The sequence below is a fragment of the Pinus tabuliformis genome, chromosome X, assembly GCF_031772625.1.
Source record: "Pinus tabuliformis cultivar Carrire ecotype Pingquan chromosome X, CPIR1, whole genome shotgun sequence".
Classification (NCBI taxonomy): Eukaryota; Viridiplantae; Streptophyta; class Pinopsida; order Pinales; family Pinaceae; genus Pinus; species Pinus tabuliformis.
The window spans coordinates 40,682,315-40,707,926 of NC_142308.1; the positions used below are offsets into that span (position 1 = coordinate 40,682,315).

Genomic DNA, 25,612 nt, shown 5'->3' on the forward strand with positions numbered 1-25,612 from the left:
GCCATAATGAATAAAGATGTTTTTGTGGAGGCCAAGATCATTCCAGCTCTGGGATCTGACCACTGGCCGATTCGATTAGAGATTGACATCAAAAAGATCCAGGGGAAAAGGCCTTTCTGATTTGAAGCCTTCTGGTTAAGGGACCCAGAGTTCATCAAGAAAGTTGAGAATTGGTGGAAACAAAGTACTAGTCAGGGCAGATGCAGAATGCAAACGTTCCAGTTAAAATTGAGAGAGCTGAAAGGCAAAATCAAGAAATGGAACAAGGAGGAATTTGGCAACATTTTGGAGGATAAACAGAATCTGGAAGGGGAAATGGCTGATCTTCAACAGAAGATAATTCTGGAAGGAAGAATGGAGGAAAGCATTCTCAAGGAAGGGGTAATCCTCGGCAGATTGGAAGAGAGGAGGAAGCAAGAAGAGATTCTCTGGCGCCAAAAATCTAGGATAAAATGGCGAAGGGAGGGAGAACGAAACACTAAATTCTTTCACCAGGCCATGGTCAAGCACAGGCAGGGAAACAGAATCCTATCAATTAAGGACAGAAATGGGGAAAGAGTGGTTGAACAAAATGAAATTGAACAAGTTTTGACAGATCACCATAAGGAAATTTTAACTGAACCTCCAGATGACAGGACGAGAGCCATACAAGAGATATGCTCTGCTATCCCTAGACTGGTCACTGAGGATCAAAATAAAGCGCTCATGAGGACCGTGACCTTAGAGGAGCTGGAAGAAGTTGTGAAGGCAATGAAGAAAGGGACAGCCCCTGGACCAGACGGTTTCACTGTGGACTTTTACCAGGCTGGTTGGCACTTCTTGGGACAAGAAATTCTGGATCTTGTTGAGGAATCAAGAATAAATCAAAAGGTATGGCCAGCTCTTAACTCTACCTTTTATGCTCTTATTCCTAAGGGAGACAACCTGGAGGAGGCTAATGGCTTTAGACCTATAGCTCTTTGTAATGTCATTTACAAAATAATCACGTCCTTGATTGCTAAAAGACTAAAACCTCTCTTAGACAACTTAATCTCGGCTGAACAAACGGGTTTCGTTGAAGGCAGGCAGATCCTTGACGGTCTTGTTGTAACTCAGGAGGTGATCCATTCCTTGAAAGCTAAAAAGCAAAAAGGTATGATGATAAAATTAGATTTATCCAAAGCATATGATCGACTAAATTGGAAATACCTTGTTGCAGTCCTGGAAAGATTTGGTTTTCACCAAAGATGGATTGCTTGGATTCACAATCTGATATCCACTCCGCATTTCTCTATCCTGGTTAATGGAAGTCCTTCAAAAACTTTCAACGCCTCCAGAGGGATTCGTCAAGGTGATCCATTGTCCCCTTTTTTATTTATCCTAGCTGCTGAAGGACTAGGGAGATTCATCAAACAAGAAAGAGCAGCAAATAGAATTAAAGGATTGCAAATTTGGGGAAACAACTTGCCCCTGACACATCAACAATTTGTTGATGATATTATGCTGTTTGGGGAACCAACGGTAAGAGAAGTCCAAAATTTAAGGAGGATCCTTGATCTATTTTCAGCTGCCTCGGGGTTAGAAATCAACAAAGATAAGTCCTGCATCTTCATCTTCAACACAATAGAACAGGTTAGATCCCATCTAATCAGAATTCTTGGATTCAAAAGGGGGGAATTACCCACCAAATACCTGGGCAATATCCTTGACTTCACTTCTAAAAAGTTGAAAAACTGGCAGGGAGTGCTGGACAAGCTTAATAACAAGATTGCCAATTGGACGTTCAGAGTTCTGAATATTGCAGGAAGAGTTATTCTTGCTAAGTCGGTTCTTCAGGCTATCCCTATCTATCCTTTATCGATTATGGCTGCACCAGCTGGGGTTTGTGCAAAAATCAGAGAAATTATCCGAAAATTCATATGGAGTGGAGCTGATCAAAAGAAAAAATGGGCTTTGGTCTCATGGAATCAACTAACCGAAAGAAAAGAACAAGGAGGGTTGGGATTAAGGGACCCGGAAATTCTAAACAAGGTCCTGGGAGCCAAGCTATGGTGGCGATGGCTTAGTGGAGGAAGTGATCTATGGAAAACTATTTGGAGGACTAAATACAGCATGCCCAACTCACCGGTTGATATCTTAAGACTACAAGAAATTCCCCGAGGCTCCACTATTTGGGAATTAGCCTCTCAAAACAGAGATCTGATTGACAAGCACACTTTCTGGGAAATCAGAGGAGGGTCAGAGGCAAACTTCTGGGAAGATAGCTGGCAACAACGAGAAAGGCTGAACAGCATTCAAATCCTTCTCCAAGTCCGTGATAAAACTGCAGGGAACAGACCGAAGGTAAAGGATTATTGGAAGGAAAATGATATGTCGGAAGGTTGGAGGGTCTGGGAGGAACCGACAGAATGGGATCAGGGTCTTAATTCTGATCTCCAAGATGCATACCGGAAAGAAATGGGATCAAGGAAACTCAGAGTTCGCCATGGGCAAGATATCCTTCGGTGGGGGAGTTCAATGAAGGGGACTTTCTCTACCAAAGAGGCCTATTTTCTAATGGGGTCACAAAATGGAGGAGACAGGAATTGGGAATGGAAATCTATATGGGAAGCCAATTGGTGGCCTAAGGTGTCTATTTTTGTCTGGCTAGCCACAAAGAATAAAATTTTGACATGGGATCGTATCCGTAAGAAGGGTTTCATTGGTCCCTCACAATGCTATCTGTGCAACAATGACGAGGAGGATAGAGATCATCTGCTGATTCGATGTCCATATGCTGAAAGACTATGGATATCAACTAAACGATTGTTCAATAAGCCAGGGTTCAACACTAGAGAATTTAAAGATACAATTTTTCAGTGGAATAAGGAAACCTTCCATTGCCGGGTTGTCCAGAGGGCTTGGAACCTGATATCTACTTTCATTCTTTGGACGGTCTGGAAAGAACGGAATAGGAGGATATTCCAGAATGTGGCTAAATCTCCAGAAGTAGTTTGGGCGCAAGTGGTAGAGTATACGAGGGAGACCATCCTAGTTAATAAATGGGAAACTGATGACTGGAAGACTACTTCAGAAGAACAAGAAATCCTGAATAAACTTAATTTAAAACTGGAGATGGTTCACTATAAATGTTCGGCCAGCAATGATATGAGAACTCAGAGTCCAGAGAAATTCTCGTACCCGAGGGACCAATTTATCAAGCTCAACTTTGACGGGGCCTCGAAGGGCAACCCGGGAGAAGCTGGATTTGGAGGGATCTTTAGAGACAGTAATAATCAAGTTAGGTGGATCTATGCCGAATGGGGGGGACAAATGACCAATAATGAGGCTGAGTTTTGGGCCCTGCACCAAGGTTTACGAATTGCCATTAGGAATGGCTATACCAACCTAGAAATTACAGGGGATTCGCAGTTGGCTGTGGACATGTTGAGGAGACTCAACAATGGGCAAGGTTGGGAGAAAGTAACCAAAAGCTGGAGGACCGCAGGCATTGTCCAAGAAATAGCCAGCTTGATTAAACGTATAGACTACAGCATCATAAGCCATGTGCGTCGAAAAGGGAATCAGGCTGCAGACTGGTTGGCGAATTGGGGCTGCAATGGACGTGGTAGTTCTATTGACAGCCAGTGGAGAGCCATAGAAGGTAATCAGGAGTGGAAGGAGCTGGCAGACCTCATCAAGATGGATCATGTTCAAGCCACGGAGGATAATGCGCGGTCCAGCGGGTCGGACTAATAGGGAATCGTGGAGAGCCAGATGTAAGATTAGGATGCAATCGGGATTTGTCAAAATCATCATGCCCGACAGCAGGACGAAGGACTTAGATTGGGGCGACAGTACTACGGTGGCAGGTGAAACGGTTGGGAATAAATTCACTCAACGCAAGGTTATTATTGCCCGAACTATGACTGGAGATGGAGGCGGCTCATCAGGATTCACAGCAGAGGGAATGAGTAATGATAAGATGGCTGGGAGGAGTGGTTCACCGGAGAGTGACCGGTGGCATTCGATAACCGGTATCTTCTGCATCCCCGCGACAAAGAATACTCTTTATAATCGAAGCGGGTTGATGGTGAAGGAATTGCGAGAGTTCATCATCCGGGCAAGAGAGGCGGGCTCCATTGAGAGGCATAAAACAGCAGCGAACAGTCCTGGAGACCAGGGATTGAAGAGGGACGATCCCCTGGGAATTATGGAGACTAGGCAGAGGCAGCGACTGGCGATGGAGCATCAGAGCGTAGGGGAGGAAACCAGTGATAGAAAGGGCAAGAACCTCATGCAGGAGGAGCCTTCCTTCTCTGTTTGGGAGGTTCAGGACGACTCGGAGGAAGACATCACCCCGGACGCGGCTAAGGACAGCGGGCGTCATCACAAGCACCTGGTTGAGGAAGGAACCGAGCAAGTGAACGAGAACTCGGCGGGTGCTGAGGATATGATGATTCGGCGTTTGGGTTGAGGAAGCACGGAACCGTTGCTGACAAAGGAGATGACCGGGCCAGCAAGAGAGCCCGTGGTCGAAAGGGGCATGGAGAGGAGGCTGGGGAAACTTCCAGGTGGGGGCCGGGAAGGAACAGGAAGCCGAAAGAGACTGCTACGGACCGAGTGCGCAAAGCCGAACAGGCTTTCCTTCGCTTTTCCAACCAGGCGGTTGACAAGGTTATGCAGAGGCTTGAAGAGGAAGCCACCCAAGATCAGTCAGATGCAGAAGTAGAAGACTGGACTTTCCTGCTGCACGACCCGGGTCAAACCAGAGGACGCATGTCCTTATATAAACAGTCCCTTCACCTCTACTGGGTGATGAAGGGAATCCTGGCCAAGGCGTTGCTGCAAGTGGCGAAGGAAATGGTGAATTTTTCTAAGGGAGGCCCTGACATCCGTCAGGAACTGAGTTTTCTGCGAGTCGCCATGCTGAAACAGGACGAAGCCATGATGAGGATGGAGGAGAAACTGAACACCATCCAGCAAATGCTAACACGGGACCAGTCGGAGCAAGCGGAAGAGGCGTTGCAGCAACCTGCGAAAGACCATGAATAATTCAAGATATGTTTAGAACTTGCAAAAATTTTTGTGGTTATAGCTTTGTTTTTGTCAAAGATAGGAGAATGCATATCATTCAAAGCAGTAGCTTTTGTAATAGTTTTAGTAAGTTTCAGGACTGCTTAGTTTATTTAGCAAATTCCATCAGACTGTGGACATTTTTTTTTTTGGGCTGCTATTAAGAATTACAGATGGAATATGACCCGGTTTCCCCTAGAGGGCGGGCAGATACTGTTTCATGAACTGATGTAATGTTCTTTTTGATCGAAGTAATAGAATGAGCTCCATCTTAGCCTACAAAAAAAAAAAAAGATGAGGGAGCAAGATATCCTTTCAAAATATTGCTCGAAGAAGCCCTCGAGTGACGAAGGAATTAGATGATGGAAAACTTTGCCTAGATCCTTCGGCGAATGCCCACCGATGATGTATTTTCATCTTGTAGTCACTTGGAACGTGCCACCTCCTAAAAGGTACAAGTAAACTTCGATATCCATATATTCAAAGGTTAAATAGATGAAAATTTTGTAGATATATGGTTGAATCTATTGGAAGGTTACCTTCCAATCCATAGTTTCTTTGATAGGGAGAATATTACTTTTGCACTACTTAAGGTTGCTCCTCATTTTAAGGAGCGATGGGTAAATTAATATGAGAAAAGGGCCAAGGAAAACTCTCTATTTACAATCACCCACTCTTGGAACTCTTTCTTAGATACTGTCAATGAACAATATTACCCCATGGGGAGTTATGAGGACAAGTACATACAATGGACTACACTATGGAAACAAAGGGACCAAGATGTGCATGAGCTCACAAATATTTTTCATACTCTATGCAAAAAGTTGGGTATCAAATAATTTGAGTGACATCTGGTGCTCAAGTACCATGGCTGTTTGCACAAATATATTCAGGAAGAAATAGAGTTCATGGACATCTCCTCACTTGGTGTAACATACCGATATGCTACCAAGATTGAACAAAAGTTTAAACAAAACAAGAGCAACTTTGGATTTACGAATCAAAAGTAGGGAAAGAGTGCCCCCATGCCGCACAAGAAAGGATAAATCCATGGCAGGGTGACCCAAGACAACTCGTTAAAGCTTAAGGTAAAGAACAACACCACAAAGACAAATAAGGACGTTGGAAAGTGTTGTGAGTTCCATAAGTGAGTGTTGAGGCAAGTAGTCACTCGTGGCCAAACTGAAGGCTTCAGAGTCAGATGCATTTTCTGATTTTGAGTCAGGACCCGATAAGGAGAATGATGTTAGAATAAGGAATTACTGAGAGGGGGAGTCAATTAGTAATAGAGAGATTCATAAATATTTAAGGACAAATATTACTTTCTCTTCATTACTATTAGTTACTTTTGAGGATATTCATAGTACATTATAAATAATTATAAAGATAATCCATTCACATGTACACATAATCCATCAAATGAGAAGCACACACATATTGAATCGGATATTATTTATGTGGGAACCCAAAAGGAGAAAACAACCAATCTGTTTATTGTTCAATTTGTTTGTGAACACCGACTCTAGGAGGCCCCAACAACCTTTAGATAGCAAGCCACAACTTCCCAAGAGGCACTAACCTCTTGTGAATGCATACACATATCTTCTCTATCCATTGTTATACTTGTCATGCAATTTTCAAACTGAAAACAGAAGAAAATACATATACACAGAGATATAAATCAAATCTACTACAATACCAACTCATTTCCATCAGCTGTACTATTCTCCTTTGAAATTTTCTCTCTGCTACTCAATAAGCTTTGGTCTTAGCCCTCTACTAAATTTTATCTCATTTAACACTTTTCCTAGTCATACTTTTACTTACACACTCAAAACAATGCACACTTCAACTGACATAAATTCTTCATTCCCCCACTTTTCTAAACTGCATTCCATAATTTTTGTCCTCTACTAAACTAAGAACGATGTTCTCTCTTCTCTATTTTTACTTGATAGTGTGCTACAACATGGCACGATCTATTATTGTTCCATCTAGTTGCATCGTCATGAGTCTCGGTATTGCAACAAGAATTCTAAAACTCCCAAGACTACCAACTTTAATTATCAACTTAGGGTTCATAAAAAATTAAGAGGTATGAACACTATATGTGCAGCATACAATGTTTCCTTTCTTTGATGTCATGATGTAATGGAGTGAATGTAATAAAATCAAATCCTAAACTAATTGCAGAAAATGAAATGCTTGAAATGGAAACCATAACCTATTGCAAGAAAGAAAATATAAGTAAATAAACCTATTCTAATTGAATAAAATAAAGATAAATATCAATAATTGCATTTCAAAGAGTTTATATCCATTAACATAGTTTATTTGATGTGGAAATCAAGAAAATCATCATTGTATTTTCCAATTCATAAATTTGTCCATTAACCCAAATCGATGAACTCTTTTGCATGGGTAAAGAGGAAATTCCTAAGTGGTATTTAGTACTCCCTAATAATTTATTTATAGCCTAGGGATAACCAAGATTCTTGAGAGAATCTGGGCAAGTATATGCATGTTGGAATGCTAGTACAGGTTTCCTATAGTTTACTACTAGAGACAATAGATTTTCTAAAGGAAGTTATAATTCACTGAATGACCAACCAAATAAAATCCAAATTGGATGGGACGATACTTTTTATTGACTAGGATTCCTTAGGTCTCCTTTTGAAGTGGAATCACTCAAAAATACCTTTGTTAACCCATGCTAAAAAATGGCATAAAATTACTGGTATAAAATCTAGAATTTTGAGAACTCGTCAGCTAGTAAATCTACCAAATGCCTAACCTAATCAACTGAAAATGTAATGGAGTAATTTCTGTTATTAACTAGAAATTTTTGTGATATAATGAAAGTGGAATAGACTCAATTGATTCTAGTTAGAATGCTCTAAAAAATAGCAGAATTTTAATATTATTTGCCACAAATGACTTCCAGAAATCTAGATTTGGGAATAAACAAACTAATCCAAGTAGCTTAATGATTACTATGACCTTCCAATGTTGTTCCAATGATGAAATTATGCTTGTGATCCTAAAAAATAACTTACTTCAACCATTTAACTCAATCCTACAATAAGAAACCATTAATACTAAATGTAGAAAACTCAAGGAAACTCAAGGAAACTCAAAATCCTATGATGGAGACCAAGATCTAGAAGCTGAATAGGTCACCAATCTTCATTTTTTCCATCAATACAATTACATCCTTGTAGAAAATGAAACTGGAGCTGCAAAAATACGAGTTCTCACCACAAAAAGACTAAGAAAAATCCACTCCTAGAGGAAAATTTGACTTGGCACTTATAAAAAATTATTAGGAGTCATTCCCCATGAAAGGAGGAATCATTCCCCACCAAAATACCTTGATTAGTGGATATGGTTCCCAATACTAGGAATCTACATTAAATGGCAGGGAACACATTCCTAGTTTCCTCAATCTTTGGAGCTCCACAATCTATGCCACAATTCTAGAATATCTTCATTTATTATTTAATATTGATCCTCCTGTAGTAGGGAGCAGGTCCCTAGATTATCTCTTCCTCCAAATCTCCATAATCTACCCAATATTCTCACAATATTCCACAAAAACAAATAATATTACGCACAAATATGCAATTGCCCATAAACCTTCCTAATGAACATATTAAAGTTAAAAATACATTATGTAATGCAAAAAGAGAGGTTTAATGTGTCGAAGGATGGTCAAATGGGCCTTAATTTATGTCTAATTTAGAGGCCCATCATACCCGCCTGCTGAAAGTGTTGCTCATCCTATGAGAAAATTAGTGACCTCATTGTCCCTCATTCATTTATGTAGTGGCCTCTCTCTTGTGAATTCCTCAGTCCTTTCTCTTAAAGATCTTGGTTGTAAGTTCTGCAAGGACAAGCACAAATTGTAGTTGTTCTTTTCATGATTGTTTAGCAGTATTTCAAGAAAAAACATAACTTTCCTCTTTACAAGTGAACTTTGTTGGCTTTTAGATCCAGTTCATTGATATCCTTTCCCTTAAAACCTTCGTTCCATTTTCACTTATTTTTCCAAAACTGTTCGTGCATAAAAAAATTCACAGTGTTTCTTAAGACCATTAGCCTACCTTCTTTCCCTTATTCAATATGGGTTCTTGAATATTTTTCATTTTGGCAAGGTATTCCACATCCTTTTCCAACCTTATGCTACCTTTTTCCACCATTTGGACACCTTTGAAACCATCAGAACAAATTTATATGAGAACTAGGACGTTTTATAGTAAATCTACATTTCCTGTAGTAAATTACAGGAACTATAGGAAACCCTGTAGCGGTTCCTGTAGTACTACACGAAACCCTGTAGTAATTCATCTAGTACTACATGAAACCCTGCTTAAACACGTTTTTAGCAGAAATGATAGTCTCAACCTAGGGTAGGCACTCAAATTGACTTCCATGCCTTTCTCCTTTTTATATAACATCTTTTAGGCTTTGGACAAAAGCTAGAAAGAGATTAGAGACCTCTTGGGAAGCCTCTTTTCATCACTGTAGTTTGAGTTCTATTTTGATGGTGAATGCCTTCATTGCTTTTGTTGCATTCTTCTCTTTTGTGGCCTAGAAGAATGCCTAATGGCCTTCGAGTTATCTGTTTTTATTAGGTCTCTCTTAGGCATTTCCATTTTGGGTTTTAGCACAATTTGCTCCTTTCTTCCTTCTTGTAGCATCATTCTACCTTCCTATAGCATTCATTCCTCCTCTTTCAAGATCTTCTAACTGTATGGGAGTGATATGAAATGATGTAGTGGGTTTGGAGGATGGCACTAGGGCTAAGAGGGAGTAGTGTAGGTTTGTGAAAATGGAGAGGATGTGCTCTATGTGCTCTTTTAAGAAAATTTTCGGGTGAGCCAGAGTGTAGGGTTTGTTCTTGAAAAATATTATTATTTTCTTATGAAATGGAATAGATGAATGATGGATAGATAGTGAATATGAAGTGGATGGAGGGATTGGAGTGCTATGGTGACTTGGCCTCTGCAGAAATTTCTTCTTTTAACTGTTGTCCCCATTCTTGGAAATCATCACCCTTCCTAATTTCGCTTTTCCAGATTACATGAGTGAATGAGTGAGTTGCAATTAACTAGTTGAAGGCGACCGAGATTGCAGACCCATCCTTAGCTTATAAAACATCATCTCTCATGCATTAATGATAATTTTATAACTATAATATGCTCAAGAGAAGAGGTAAAGAATATTTCGTACCTTTATATACTTGATGGTTGTTGGAGATACACGCATGCTCCCACTGAGTTGATGATCGATCCATTGTCCTCTGGAGGTGATAATTTCATTTTTTTTCTTCTACAGAGGTCTTCATAGCTTGGTGATTCTAAACCTCTTTCTTTTAGTTACCATAAGCAAGTTATCTTAGTCAAATATGACCTTCTTGGAGTGTTGATATTAGCCATGGGTGATGTTCATCTTCCCTATACCTTATTCCACCGCTACACACCTTTCCCACACTTTATTTCACCTTCTATATCTTCTTATAGCTTCCGACCTATTTCCTATAGTAAACTAGAGCATAGTGCTACAAGAAACCTTGTAGAAGCTTGTTTAAACACACATCTCTCAAATTCTATACTGAATTGACTTGAAATGTTTTGATCATGTTTCCATCATTCTTATGCACCTCCTCATAAAAACATCTGGCCAATGGATGCACAAATCTTGAGAAAAATTGAAAATGGCTGACGTTGATGGAGGTCGATTTCTTGGAAACTGTGTAGTAGAATCTTCTAAAATTGCTTGGTCATGTTACCATCATCCATATGCATCTCCCCATGGAACAAAGTTTTAAATGGATGAATGAATATCGATAAAAGTAAAAAATGGTTATAGGTGATGAAGGTCGATTTCTCAAAAAATGTGCACTGGAATTTTCTGAAATCACTTGATCATGTTACCATCATCTATATGCATCTCCACCTAAAAAAACTTGGAAAATGGATGCATGGTTTTCAAGATATGACAAAAATAGATTTATGCTCTATGTATTTATGTTCCCTATGGTAAAACAAAGCATTCGTATAGTATTTTAGGATATCAAGGAAAATGAATGGGAAAATATTGGTAATTATGGGTGGATGGTGGAAATAGATGAGGGTGATGTATTGGAATGGCCTTTTCCATTTTGGAGCATCTGAGTAAAGGAGGAGAAAATCCAAGTTTGACTTCCTTTGACTAGAATTTTGACCAATTTTTCCTTTTTTTGGTGCCAACTTGTTTATGTTGTTTGCAGATGTTGGGGAGAACCCACTTTCATCTGAGAGATACATGGACCATTTTTTTTTCCTTTTTTTTTTTTTCTATGACTACTAGTCGCCTCAATGAGGTTTTCAACTAGTAGGTCTCCTTAGGCACCTCAAAGGAGGTTTTTCTCTAGGATCCTTTATTTTTCCCCTTTTTCTATTTTTTCCAACCCATTGACCAGCTCATGAAGGTTTTCAATCAATGAGCTAATCTCAGGTTCCTCAAGGGAGGTTTTCACCTAAGTTATTTATTTTTTCTCTTATTTTTCATAATTTTTATTTTCTATATGCTACTCTACTTGAAAAACAAAATCACTTTCAAGTATAAGAATACTTCAAAAGGAGCCATGTGCACATCAAGCTGACAAACAAACTGATTTGTAGGCTTGAAATGTATGCTTTGACATGTACCTAAATTTGAGAGATCAAATACTTTGACATTGATGATATCAAGCATAGTTGAAGAATAGAGTGTTGTTGCAACTTAATCACTTTATAGAACCACCTTTCAATATAGTTGTGATGCCCCTCGTCCACCTGCTAAGTTGGATCATCTTGGATGTCTTATTCCTCCATCAACTTCAAATGTTCCTCTTTTTTTTCATTGTTCTCTTGAACACGTGGAGGATTTGATGGTAACCGTGAGCGAACTTTCTCAATTTCTGATTTTGATGTCTACTCTTCATCAAATGCAGGCCATGATCCTTTCGTATTCTCATTTGAATATTCCTCTTCCGGATGTGGTCCTTCAATGACATGAAGAAAATATCTTTTTTGAAATACTCTTCCTGAGATGAGATAAATACCATTGAGATCAAGGGGAGATATTTGGAAGTGGTGTACGTCAACATTGTAAGTGGGTTGAACTACTTGATTGTGTGAGTCTGGAAATGGTGGTATAGGTAGTTGAGTGGGAGTGGATATTTGAGATGGATGTGGTTGGGGTTATGGTTGTGGCGGAGGTGAATGGTAGGGATAACATGGAATTGAGTATGGAAGATATTAAGGAAAATATTGAGTATATTGTGGATGGCTCCCATAAGTTCCTTTCCAACCTTGTTGCTAAGATTATTTTTGGGGTTGAGATGGCCAAGGTTTCCAAGGAAAGGGTGTGTTCTAATTGTTTGAAATAATACTGAGTTGGGGGGGAGGGTGAATCAGTATTAGAAAATCATTAACTTTTTCATTTCCATAATCAGATTGATATACAGTACTTCAGTTAAAGTAACCCATGTGTACATGCAACTGTGTTTAATGCAACTAGCATATATCCAGTAGACTTATGATTCAGTTAATTCATCATATTTTGATCTTTAATCAGTGCATGAGAACTTCATTAACCATATAAATAGCAACCAGGTGCAGTAAAACAGAACAGATCATCACACATAATAAACACAAATGAACACCATGATATAAGGTGGAAACCCAATGTGGGGCAAAATCCACATGCTTTTGTCTTCCTTTAATATAAGAAAAACTTGTTTACAATCTTGTACTGACACAGACTCACACTAGTACACAGGCACCCACCTGCAGAAGGCTACAACCTTCTCTCATTCTCCAGCTACTACTGGAAGGGAGCTACAACCCCCTGGCTCTTGTACTAGCCGATATATTTACTAGTATGTAGGCACCGGCCCATAGAAGGCTACAACCCTCTCTTTTCCAGCTACTACATGGAAGGGATCTCTAACCCCCTGGATCTTGTACTGACCGATATGTTTACCAGTACATAGGCGCTGACCTACAGAAGGCTACGATCTTCATTTTTTCTCCATGGACCATGTTTCATAAATTTTCAGACTGGATATTCCTGGATCACAACACCATAATATGAAGGCCATGTTTCATCCAATTTTCATAGTGGACCCATAAACAACATTCAAGTTCAGAATCAATCACCACTATAATACAACCATTGCATCAACCAATCATTAAATTCTAAATCACCCAACACTAAATCACTGAAGACCTGTCACCAGAGCATAGAGCAGAACCTAGAACTCTGCAACAACCACTAGAACCACTTGCAAATTTAGATATTATATTGCATGATGAATACTCCACTTTGATGAACCGAGCCAGTGTGTATACGCGCTTTTACCAAAGTGAACCTGTGTACAGATCTGCAAATTCTAATTTATAAACTTCACCGCTATTTCAGTATTCAGTCATAACCAAATCATTACATTTGTAGAATAAACATGCGTCAGTAATTCAGATCTAGTCTATCCATGATCAAACCACATAATGATAAAACATTCTGATCATCCATCATCATCCACATAGGTGCATCCTTGGTTCAGATCAAGCAACGCATCACAAACCCATAACCTGCATAGTGGATCTCACACTTAATCAGATATTCAATATTTGCACCACTTGCACCCCTTGGCCTAATGATCTTCTCCTCCTGATATAGTTTTAGGCCTCTCTCAATACCATGGACCAAAACCACTTACGACCAATACCTTGAACCCAATACCTGGGGTCAATACATCTGACCAAATACCATGGACCAAATACCTTGGACCGAAACTTATTTTTCGAAGATATACGTGCCTTTCCTTCTGTAAAAGTGCGTGTGTACGTTATATGATCATTTTGGTGTATTAACTCGCGTGTATACCCTCCTTTGTCAAGGTGAACCTGCGTATACCTCTCCTTCTTCATTCTCTATAGTCTAATCTGTAATTCTTTGCTACTACACTGAGATATGTCATCTAAGTGAGTTGCCATCAAGGATAACACATGTATCATAATGCCAACAATCTCCCCCTTCGGACTTGATGGCAACAACCACACCAAGTCACTCTCCCCTTTTGACATTAAGGGCAAAGGGCAAACCAAGATATTCTCTCCCTTTGATATACATTATGTTTTCCATACTCCCCTTGAGTACATGCTAAAATCTCTGATTGAGCTCCCCCTTTGTACATGCTAAGATGTACTAATCCATTTATGCTCCCCCTAAGTGCAAGCTGAGTCTGTAAAAATATTTTCAGAAGAATAAAATGACTCTATGACTCAACTATGTGAGTATGACCTTCCTATCACCAATGACTCATACATACATCAATCTCCCAACCAAGTGGGGATACACCATTTTTTACTCATCCATCCAACCAAGTGGGGATATACCAAATGTTTATACATGACTGAAATACAAATTATTACATCATCCTTCCCATGCATAGTGGGGTTACAAATTAGGTCTTTGCATGACATTTACATCAAATGATATACATGACTTTTATAACAATGACTAGCAATCTAAACAAGATCATGATAGTAATCAGAAACTATCATACACCATGTATGATCTGCACCATAAGCATCTGTAAACAACATCTAGACCTATCACCTATAGTACCATTCTCTTGACCAACCAACAATATGTAGCAAGATGTATCATTTATCCACATAAGAATCTTAACTAAATATTTCTAAACATAATGCCAACAATGCATTATTCAAAGCACATGCTCCCCCCTGAAACTGTCCCATCTATTCACTGTCAGATATGATCATGCATATATCAGCAAGAAGTATCAAGGCATCATCATCAATGAGATATACATCAAATTAACTCTTGACGATCAAAATAACTTCTAAATAACATCTTATGAATACCAACACATTTTCACACATCCTCAACAAATTGTAACCAACATCAAATAGAGAAAATAATTGTCTAAACCATATCAGACCCCTTTTCTTGAGTCTGTCCCACTGCTCTTCCTCAAACCAACATATACATGACTATGTATCTTCAAACTCACGTATATACATGACTTGTCTTCATGAAACCTACGTATGATATTTAGAACGATTAATTTTAACATTGTCAGCACCCTCTGAGTCTGTCATGTCTGTATACATTGCTATGCCACACCTTTCTGACTGGACTTCCTTCTTCTTCGATATCTTCGACTATGATGATGTTTTCTCCATTTGGTATGGTGCCCAAAATCTTCTCCTGCATTCCTTTACTATGTGTCCAAACTTGTTACGTACATAACATCTTACATGTTTCATATTCCTTGTGTAGCAGTCAATGGCTTTGTGACCAAACATATTACAAGAAAAACAATATCCCTTAAAGTACTTGGAATGTGATGATCTTTCTGTGTAATGATATTGAACCATTTTACTTCTGCATCTGGCTGCAACATGTCCAAAATTAAGACATATGAAGCATTCACATTATTCATCGAAGGAAATAACTGTTTATCACCTCCACAGTTAGGAGTAAAAGTTTTTCTTTGAAGAATTTCTCTCCTTGGTTGATGATGGGGTTGACCTCTTATCTCCTTGTTGAGTGTCTCTGATTTTGCATTAGAGTTCCTTGCCTCACCTATGAGCTAGATTCACCTTCAACAGATTCATAAAAAATGAGACTAATTTTGATGGCAGGAGATCTTTGATTACTAAGAATGTCATCCAAAATCTTAGTATTGTCTTGAAATCGTAACAATTTATCCTTTTCTTCTACTTTACCTTTTAAGATATTCACCTCAACCTGATATTGCTTTTCTTTTTCCAAATGTTGCTTCTTCAATATTTCTGCAATGTTTCTTCCTTCTTCCACTTGTTGCCTTAATTTGAGAATCTCATTTTCTTGTTCTTTATCTACCTTCATTCTGCTTATTTTTTAATGATATCACTTCATCCTGTAGCATTTGACATACTTTTAAGGCACACTCCAGCTGAGCTTTTAATCTGGAAACTTCTTCTTTGAGGGCACACTCCCTTTTGTTAAATAGATCTTGTTGATCTATGATTTTATTTGATGCTTCATTTGCTTGTTGATCTTCAATCTAAGGTGATTATGAATCTAAATACTTGCTTCCACCTAACTGCAAGTTATCCTTGTTCCTTTGAGTTGACTTCTTCTTCTGATGTGCTTTCCTTCCCATTATTCTACGGATCTCCTTCAAGTGATCAAGCTTCTACCAAAGGACCTACTTTGAAACAATTGTTGGAAATAATACTTGGGGGGGGGGGGGGGGGAGTTAATCATTATTAGAAAATCAATAACTATTTCATATCCATAATCAGATTCATATACGCTACTTCAGTTAAGGCAACCTGCGTGAACACATGCAACTAGCGTATATCTAGTAAACTTATGATTCAGTTAATTCATCATATGTTGATCTTTAATGAGTGCATCAGAACTTCATTAACCATATAAACAACAACCAGGTGTAGTAAAATAGAGTAGATCATCACACATAAGAAACACACATGAACACCATGATATAAGGTGGAAACCCAATGCGAGACAAAAACCACCTACTGCCGTCTTCCTTTAATATAATAAGAACCTGTTTACAATCTTGTACTGATGCAGACTCATACTAGTATGTAGGAAACCACACGTAGAAGGCTACAACCTTCTTTTATTCTCCAGCTACTACTAGAAGGGAGCTATAACCCCCTAGCTCTTATACTAGCCGATATATTTACTAGTATGTAGGTACCGGCCTACCAAAGGATACAACCCTCTCTCATTTTCTAGCTGCTACTTGGAACGGAGCTCCAACCCCCTTTCTCTTGTACTAGCTGATATGTTTACCAGTACGTAGGCGCTGGCCTACAAAAGGCTACGACATTCTCTCTTCCTCTAGCGACCACGTTTCATAAATTTTCAGACTGGATATTCCTGGATCGCAACACCATAATATGAAGGCCATGTTTCATCCAATTTTCATACTGGACCCATCAACAACATTGAAGCTCAAAATCAATCACCACTGTAACACAACCATTGCATCAACCAATCATTAAATTATGAATCACCCAACACTGAATCATTGAAGACCTGTCACCAGAGCACAGAGCAGAACCCAAAACTCTGTAAGAACCACTAGAACCACCTACAATTTTAGATATTATATTGCATAATGTATACTCCAGTCTGATGAACCGAACCAGTGTGTATATGTGCTTTTACCAAAGCGAACTGATGTATAGATCTGCAAATTCAAATTTATAAACTTCACAAGTGTTTCAGTATTCAGTCCTAAACAGATCATTACATTTGCATAATAAACATGTGTTGATAATTAAGATCTAGTCTATCCATGATCAAACCACATAGTGATAAAACATTCTGATCATCCATCATCATCCACATAGGTGCATCCTTCATTCAGATCAAGAAAAGCATCACAAACCCATAACCTGCATACTGGATCTCACACTTCATCAGATATTCAATATTTGCACCACTTGAACCCCTTGGCCTAAGGATCTTCTCCTCCTTATATATTTTTAGGCCTCTCTCAATACCATGGAGCAAAACCACTTAGGACCAATACCTTGGACCCAATACCTGGTGTGAATACTTACGACCATGGAGAGAAGACCATGCTATGGCATCAAAAGCTTGGAAATATTGGAGAGAAGGGCCTTCGAATACTTCATGGTAAAGGTATGGTAGAAGGTATGAGTAATAGCTCTCTGGATTTTTGTTTCTGTGAAAATTGTGTGTATGGGAAGTAGAATCAAGTGAGTTTCCCCTCTAGTATTAAGATGGTGAAACAAATATTAGAGCTTGTGCACAGTGATGTGTTTAGACCTGTGAAGGTTCCATCACTGGGTAAGTCTGTGTACTATGTATCATTTATAGATGACTTCTCAAGGAATACATGGATATATTTCCTTAAGAATAAATCTAAAGTCTTTGATAGGTTTAAAAAATTTAAGGCTCTGGTGGAAAACCAGACAGAAAACAAGATAAAGGTGTTGAGGATAGATGAGAGTGGAGATTTTTACAGTAAGGAATTTGAAGAATTCTGTAAGAAGTGTGGTATAGCACGGTAGAAGACTACTCCATATACACCTCAGCAAAATGGAGTTGTAGAAAGAATGAATAAGACGTTGATGGAAAGGGCAAGAAGCATGCTCAGTGGTGCCGGGTTAGGACAAGAATTCTGGGTAGAGGCGGTGGATACTGCATGTTACCTGGTCAACAGGTCACCTTCATCAGCATTGGAGGATAAGACTCCACAAGAGGTATGGACTGGTAAGAAACCCTCTCTTTCACATCTAAGGGTATTTGGATGTGATGCATATGTACATGTTCCAAAGGAGAAATGAACCAAGTTGGATAGTAAATCTGAAAAGTGCATCTTTATTGGGTATGAGGACGGTTTAAAGGGTTATAAGCTTTGGAACCGAGTCACACGAAATGTTGTGTACAACCGAGATGTGGTGTTGAAAGAGGTGAATGATGTTATTAAACATGAAATCCAACCAAAGGAACCTGAGAAGATAGAGTTTGAGATAAAGGAGGAAGAATCAAACTCTATAGCAGAGGAGGAATCAGAAGATGAAGAACCAAAAACTCCAGCTGTGAGAAGATCAGTTCGAGAAAGAAGGCAGCTAGAAAGCTATAGTCCATCTACGTTTTGTTCAAATTTTGCTTTTTCTATTATTGATGATGATCTGAGAACTGTGAAGGAATAAGTGGATTCAAAGGATGGAAAACTCTAGAAAGAGGCCATGGTTGACGAAATGCCATCTTTTAACAAAAATGAGGCTTGGGATCTCGTGGAGTTGCTAGCTGGAAGGAAACTCGTTGGAAACAAATGGGTGTTCAAAAAGAAGACAAATGCACAAGGAAAAGTGGAGAAATACAAAGCTCGGTTGGTAGCAAAAGGTTATTCCCAGGTGACGGGAATTGATTTTGGTGACATTTTTTCTCTTGTTGCCAAGGTAGCTTCTATTAGATTACTTTTATCTGTTGTTGTTGCTTTTGATTTTGAGGTAGCATAGATGGATGTGAAGACAACATTTCTTCACAGGGATCTGGAAGAGAAGATATACATGAAGCAACCTGAAGGCTTTGCGGTGAAGGGTAAGAAATAACTGGTATGCAAGTTAAAGAAGTCTCTGTATGGGTTAAAACAGTCACCAAGGATGTGGTATCAGAAATTTGCTACATTTATATGAGGACTTGGCTTCACTAGAAGCAAAGCAGATCATTGTGCGTATTTTAAATTAATTGGTGACAGTTTTATTTATCTGGTCTTGTATGTGGATGATATGTTGCTGGTTGGAAATGACAAAGAAATTATCCAGGATTTGAAGACCCAATTGTCCTCCAAATTCGACATGAAAGATCTTGGTGCTACAAACTATATTTTGGACATGGAAATTAAAAGAGATCGGACAAAGGGAAAGCTCTGGTTAAACCAAAGGAAGTATATCGAGACAATACTGCAGAGGTTTAATATGCAGGATAGTAAACCGGTGAAGGTTCCTATTCTTGTAGGTGTGAGGTTATCTGTTGAACAATCTCCCACGACACAAGAAGAGAAAGACATGTCCCATGTCCCATATGCAAGTGTAGTTGGTAGCTTGATGTATGAAATGGTTTGTACTAGACCAGACATTGCACATCCAGTGGGAGTATTGAGCAGGTTTATGTCAAAACCAGGAAAGGAGCATTGGATAGCAGTGAAGCAGATTTCCAAGTATTTGTGTGGCACTAGTGATTATGGTTTGTGGTACCAAGCAAGACTAGGATTGGATAGAGTGTTGGATATTCATTTCTTTTTTGATGCAGACTGGGTTGGAGATCTGGATCAGAGAAGATCTAGAAGTGGGTTTGTGTTTAACCTATTTGGAGGTGCAGTCAATTGGATGAGTAAGAAACGATTTGTAGTGGCACTATCAACTACAAAGGTAGAATACATGGCAGCCACTCATGCAAGCAAGGAAGCAGTTTGGTTTCAAATATTGTGTTCAATTATGGGGTTAGTACAGGAAGCTATAAGGATAGACTGTGATAGCCAAAGTGCAATTTTCTTGTCAAAGAACCCTGCATATCATTCAAAGACAAAGCACATTGATGTTCAGTATCACTTTGTGAGGGATACGATAGAAGAAAAAAATGTGTTTCTTGTAAAGGTGGACACTTTCAAGAATACTGCATATTCATTGACAAAATCTGTGAGCTCTGAGAAGTTCTCTTGGTGTAGAGAAACAATGGGCATTGCAGGGCTCGATGAATGACTAAGCTCTCTTGTGGCCCCCTGTGGAAAGAAAAAAACAAGTGGGAGAATGTTGGGTTGTGTTATATTCTTTCCACGACTAACCAACGTAGTTAACCGGGGCTTAGAGGGGGGGAGTTCATAGGGGGTTTGAAGGGCACCCGTAACCCGACTTTATGGGATCCAGGGCAGCGCCCCAGAAAATTTTGGTTTTGGACCCTATGTTAGGTTGGGCGGACCCACCTATGGTTTTGTGCATGATTTTCGCACATGCTCTTTGGATGGAATGGTTTTCGGTCCATGGTATGGGATGCTTCATCATGTATAAATATGTATTGTACCATTGAAAGGAACATAATGAAAAATCAAGCTGGTAGTCTCGGTTTTGGGATCTAGGGGAAAATCTCTGTGTGTATGTGTTTTATGTGTTATGCCCTCGCATCGTTTATTTTCTGTGTTTTAGAATTCATATGCAGGTAATTTCTGTATGGGTTAAAACCTACAATTCACTAAATGAACTGTTGAGCTTTGTACCTATCATTACGCCCACTAGAGCCATATTCCCTTCCAAATACCATGTCAAAAGGGTCCTTTGGTAGGTAACCAAGAAATGTCTCGAAGGGTGAATGCTATGTAGATGAATGCATTGCTCAATTGTAGGAATGTTATATATAGGGGAGTTGTTCATCCCACAACATGGGATGTTTCCCACAATAGCCTCATATTAAGTGTACCATGGTATGGTTAACAACCTTTGTCTGTTCGTCGGTCTGTGGGTGAAATTTTGTGCTTCTTTTCAATTTGGTGTCCATCATCCTCCATAAGCTGGTCCAAAACTCTCCAAGGAAGCGAGAGTCCCAATCTGACACAATTGATGTGGGTAACCAAGAGTGGACCCAAACATACTGAAAGAAAAGAGAAGCAGTTTTCTTTGCAGTAATCTGCTTTTTACAAGGCATAAGAATACACATTTTGCTGAAATGGTCAACGATAACATACAAATAGTCATGACTCCTCCTAGGCAAAGGTAAACCTCCTACAAAGTCCATTGACACACTTTCCCATGGACAACTCAGAATATGGAGTGGTGTGTAGAGCCCAAGTTTTCTATTACGGGGCTTTCGAACATAACACATCACACAACCCTTTACATAGTGAGTCACAATGTTTTTCATATGAGGCCAAAAACAAAATTTTTGTACATGACATAATGTCTTTTTGACACCAAAGTGTCCATACACAAGAGGTGTGGGCCTCTCGAATTACATGTACTCTTTCTCCTGTGGGAATACATAATTTACCAAGGTGATACAACAATTTCCTTTGTAAGTGATAGCTGTCCACTTGTGGACCATGGGTTAGTTTTGCATAAACCTCCTTAAAGTAAACATTGTTAGCCTACTGTTCAACATAAATTTCAAAAGCTAACGAAGCATTATGCAAAATAACATAAGCATAAATAGGAGGGTGAGATAGCATATCGGCCACTTTATTGCTAGTTCCCTTCTTATACTTTATTACCAGATGAAACTATTGAAAAAAGCCCATCCACTTGAAATGACGAGATTGCTGCAACTTGGTTTGTGACTGAAGGTACTGAAAGGGATAATGATCTATATGAATGATGGTTTCCTTGCCGATGAAGTAGTGTTTCCGCTCTTTCACACTCTGCACCAAGGAATAAAGCTCCTTGTCATAGTTGGGATAGTTTATCACAGATTGAGAAAACTTCTTAGAATGGTAACAAATTGGCTTCTTTTGTCGCATCAATAGAGCTCCCATGGCATAATTGTTGGCATCCATTTTGATCTCAAATGGCTATTGGAGATTGGGTAAGGCTAAGACTGGCACGGTGCTGATTTCTTCCTTCAATGTTTCGAAGCACTTCTACTGTCTTCCTCCCCATTGGAAGACCTATTTCACACTTGTAAAGGTGTGCAAAGGTGCTACAATAACAGAGAAATCGGCAATAAATCTCCTCCAATACTCGAATGCACCTAAAAAGCTATGAACCTTGGTTACACTAGTGGGCTTAGGCCAATTTACAATTGCTTCAACTTTAGAGGGATCAATTTTTAACTAACCAGGACCAATAATATGACCTAGGTAACCTAAAGAGGTTTTCCCAAATTCACACATTTACAATTTTATAAAGAGTTTTTCCTTTTGCAGCACATCAAGCACCTTCTTTACATGACTCACATGTTCAAACAAAATTTTGCTAAAAGCTAATATATCATCTAAATACACGAGAACAAACTCATCAATAAAAGGTTGAAATATATCATTCATAACCCACATAAAGGTGGCTAGAGTGTTGCAAATCCAATATGGCATCACCATCCATTCAAACAACCCCTGCTTGGTCTTGAAAGTGATTTTCCACATGTCCTGCTCCACAATTCGTACCTGGTGATAGCCACTACACAAATCTAGCTTTGTCAAATAAACAACACTTTTTAATTCATCTAATAAATCATCTATGTGGAATCCTCATCGGCAAAGGCTCTTGGTGGGTGGAGGTTATGAAAAGGAAATATCTTAATGGACCAAACTCTAATCTCCTTTCCGAAACAATAGCTGAAAGATCTTGCACCCCTGTTTGGAAGCTCATTAAAAAAGTCCTCACACAATTCAGAGAGAACATTTCCAAAGTGCCTGGAAATGGCAAGGAGCTCAATATTTGGGCTGATAGAATCATGGGCTCCAAACCAAGAAACCTCCTCCAAAACCTCAGGCCTCTGCAAATTTGGATGGAAGATAAAAATTTAATCTCCTTGTATGATATTTCAATATGGGACCAAAACATCTAGCAGGGCTGGAAGGACCTTCAAATTCCCAATGAACTCAGAGATCTATGGTCCAATCTTAAGGTCTCTCTCACAGGCGCCGCTCCCACCAACATAGGGGCTGAAGATAGGTACATCTGGGAGCCAAGCGGAGAGAAATTCACTGTCAAAGAGGGTTACAAATTCTCTAGGCATCCACTTCAACAGCCAAATGGAACCTCTACACAACTATTTGGAAATCAGAGTGCATACCAAAGGTCAAACATTTCAATTGGACTCTCCTCAAAGGAAAGGTTCTCACAGTTGAAAACCTAAAGAAAAGAGGGATCTTGGGGCCCTCAATATGTTGCTTCTGTCACGTTGAGGAGGAGAGTTGTCACATGGAATCAGTCAATAGTGCGGACACAACCGACCTTCCTAGAAGTCTAAGACATTCTAATGACAAACAAAACAAACAAGAGCAATCCTTCTCTAAACATGCATTTACTATACGGGAAATCAAGTGTTTAGATCCTACCTGTAATCCAACGCTGTTGTAGCAGTCCAGCTTTTTTGATCTGGATGAGCTCCTCCTTTTCTCCAAAACCTACAATCACCAACAGTCAAACCATTAAATAGCACCTGATTATAACATAAAACAAAGCATATTCAACATATAGACCAAGGAGTACATGAAATAACTCATAAACAACAAGTTATTGAGAAGAATGGACTAATTTGCATTAAAGGTAACAAAAGGAACCATTACAACCTGAGCCTTGGTGTTGTGCAAGCTCCTTCCAGGGTCCACAAGAGTTCTCCTTTACTTTGACAAAGCTCACCCACTTCCAAATAGAACAAGCAAAGATGGCAATCTCTCCTCACAAGCTTCTAAATGGGAGTCCTAATTCCTGCAGCATTTACCATTAGAAATGTATAGCTTTCAACCTCTTCTCCTTCTGGCCCAATGCCTGTATTTATAGTGCTCAAGAGGAAGTTAATCAGGTCCACCATCAATGGGATAATCCCCTCTTTGGATGGGATAGCTCCCCTATTGATGGGATAAGTTCCTCTTTGGTAGGAGTGCATGAACCATCTGGAGGCGCTCAATACACGTCGAACAACCCTCTAGAATGCTCTAGAAATGACCACAAGTGACTTTTTAAAGATGAAACTTGCGCATTTTAACCTTTTCAGGGGGACGCACCTGCACCTTTACATACAGAGTGTCCAAAGACGCAGCTTTTGTGAACATTGGGTGCGTCCCCGCAGGTAAGGTTGAGAGAACTTGCGTCCCCAGAGATAAATACATTTAGAAAGACTTTCTCTCTTTTTGGAGTTTGACATGGAAAGCAGAGGCATAAGACTTGCCTAAGAGGGTAGCATGACTGTTGATAGAGCCATCCTAACTGTGAATAGTCATGGTGACATTTTTTAGTGTAACAGACTGCCCCCTAAAGTGCGAAGCCTGAAATAGATTAGGGTTTTGTATTATCTAGGAAGGGTGAAGCGCTTTATCATTTCAAGGATTATCTCATGGAGAGCCCAGTCAGAACCTGCAATTTTCAACACAAAATACATGTATAAGATTATATCATCACTGAGGTAGGAATTCCCATACTCAGATTAAAACTTTAACTAACACACTAACTACTCTGATACAGGAATGATTTTGCAGTACATCATAATCATAGACTTTTGTAGACACAGTATGGGCGCAGCCATCTGTTTATGATTAATCTACTTAGATAATGAATACAAAACTCCTTGCAGCCTGGATGGTGGAAACTAGATCCAGGGTCTTCATTTCTACTTCTCGAATTGGTACGATTCTAGCCATGCGAATAAATGAGTTGATGTCGAACATGGTAGAAACCACTTGATTACCAGTCGATGATGTAAACTGTTAACAAGCGTGAGAGAGACCACCAGTGATGTCAATGGTTCTCAAAGTACCCAGTACAATCCATGAGATGTGAATGAATGAGTTGATGTCGAACATTTCACGGAATCCTTCGATCGAAAGTCAATGATGTAAATTGACGTCAAAGGCGAGAAACCTGCCATTGATGCATGCAGACTTCAAGGTACTGACGATTTCTAAGTCATCTTTCTAGATAATGTGCTGATGTCAATAGAAAGCGACCCGTTGCAGGCAAGCCCGCAACACGAAATCATTGCTCAAGTTGAAGAAATGTTGTTGTAAGGACTGACTCAAGGATGGTCAAATGGATAACAAGTATTTTGCAGATGAAAGTTTTGCTTGCAGACCTCTTGAACACATAACGACACGACAGATGGCTTGGTGCTGAATAACTCAAAGTTAATCCCCGGAACCCGGCTGAAGACTTTCAAAGTGGTTTGATCAACTGTGAGGTAAAGGATTTCCCAACCCAGGTGAATGAAAAGTGTCGTGTTCAAGAGTGGTAATAAAGTTTCTTCTGAGACAAAAGGTAACAAATACGCTCATTCTTCTCTCTTTTCCCCCACCATTTCTGGCAAGTACCTCTTTATTTTTAAC

At 39.3% G+C, this 25,612-nt stretch overlaps 1 protein-coding gene across 1 annotated transcript; it reads left to right on the forward strand.

The window, feature by feature from the left end:
- Positions 1–207: 207 nt before the first annotated feature.
- On the forward strand, positions 208–3,714 carry LOC149138236 (uncharacterized). Its single transcript, XM_089450300.1, has one exon. The coding sequence runs from the start codon at positions 208–210 to the stop codon at positions 3,712–3,714; it is 3,507 nt and encodes a 1,168-aa protein (XP_089306426.1).
- The last annotated feature ends 21,898 nt before the right edge of the window (positions 3,715–25,612 follow it).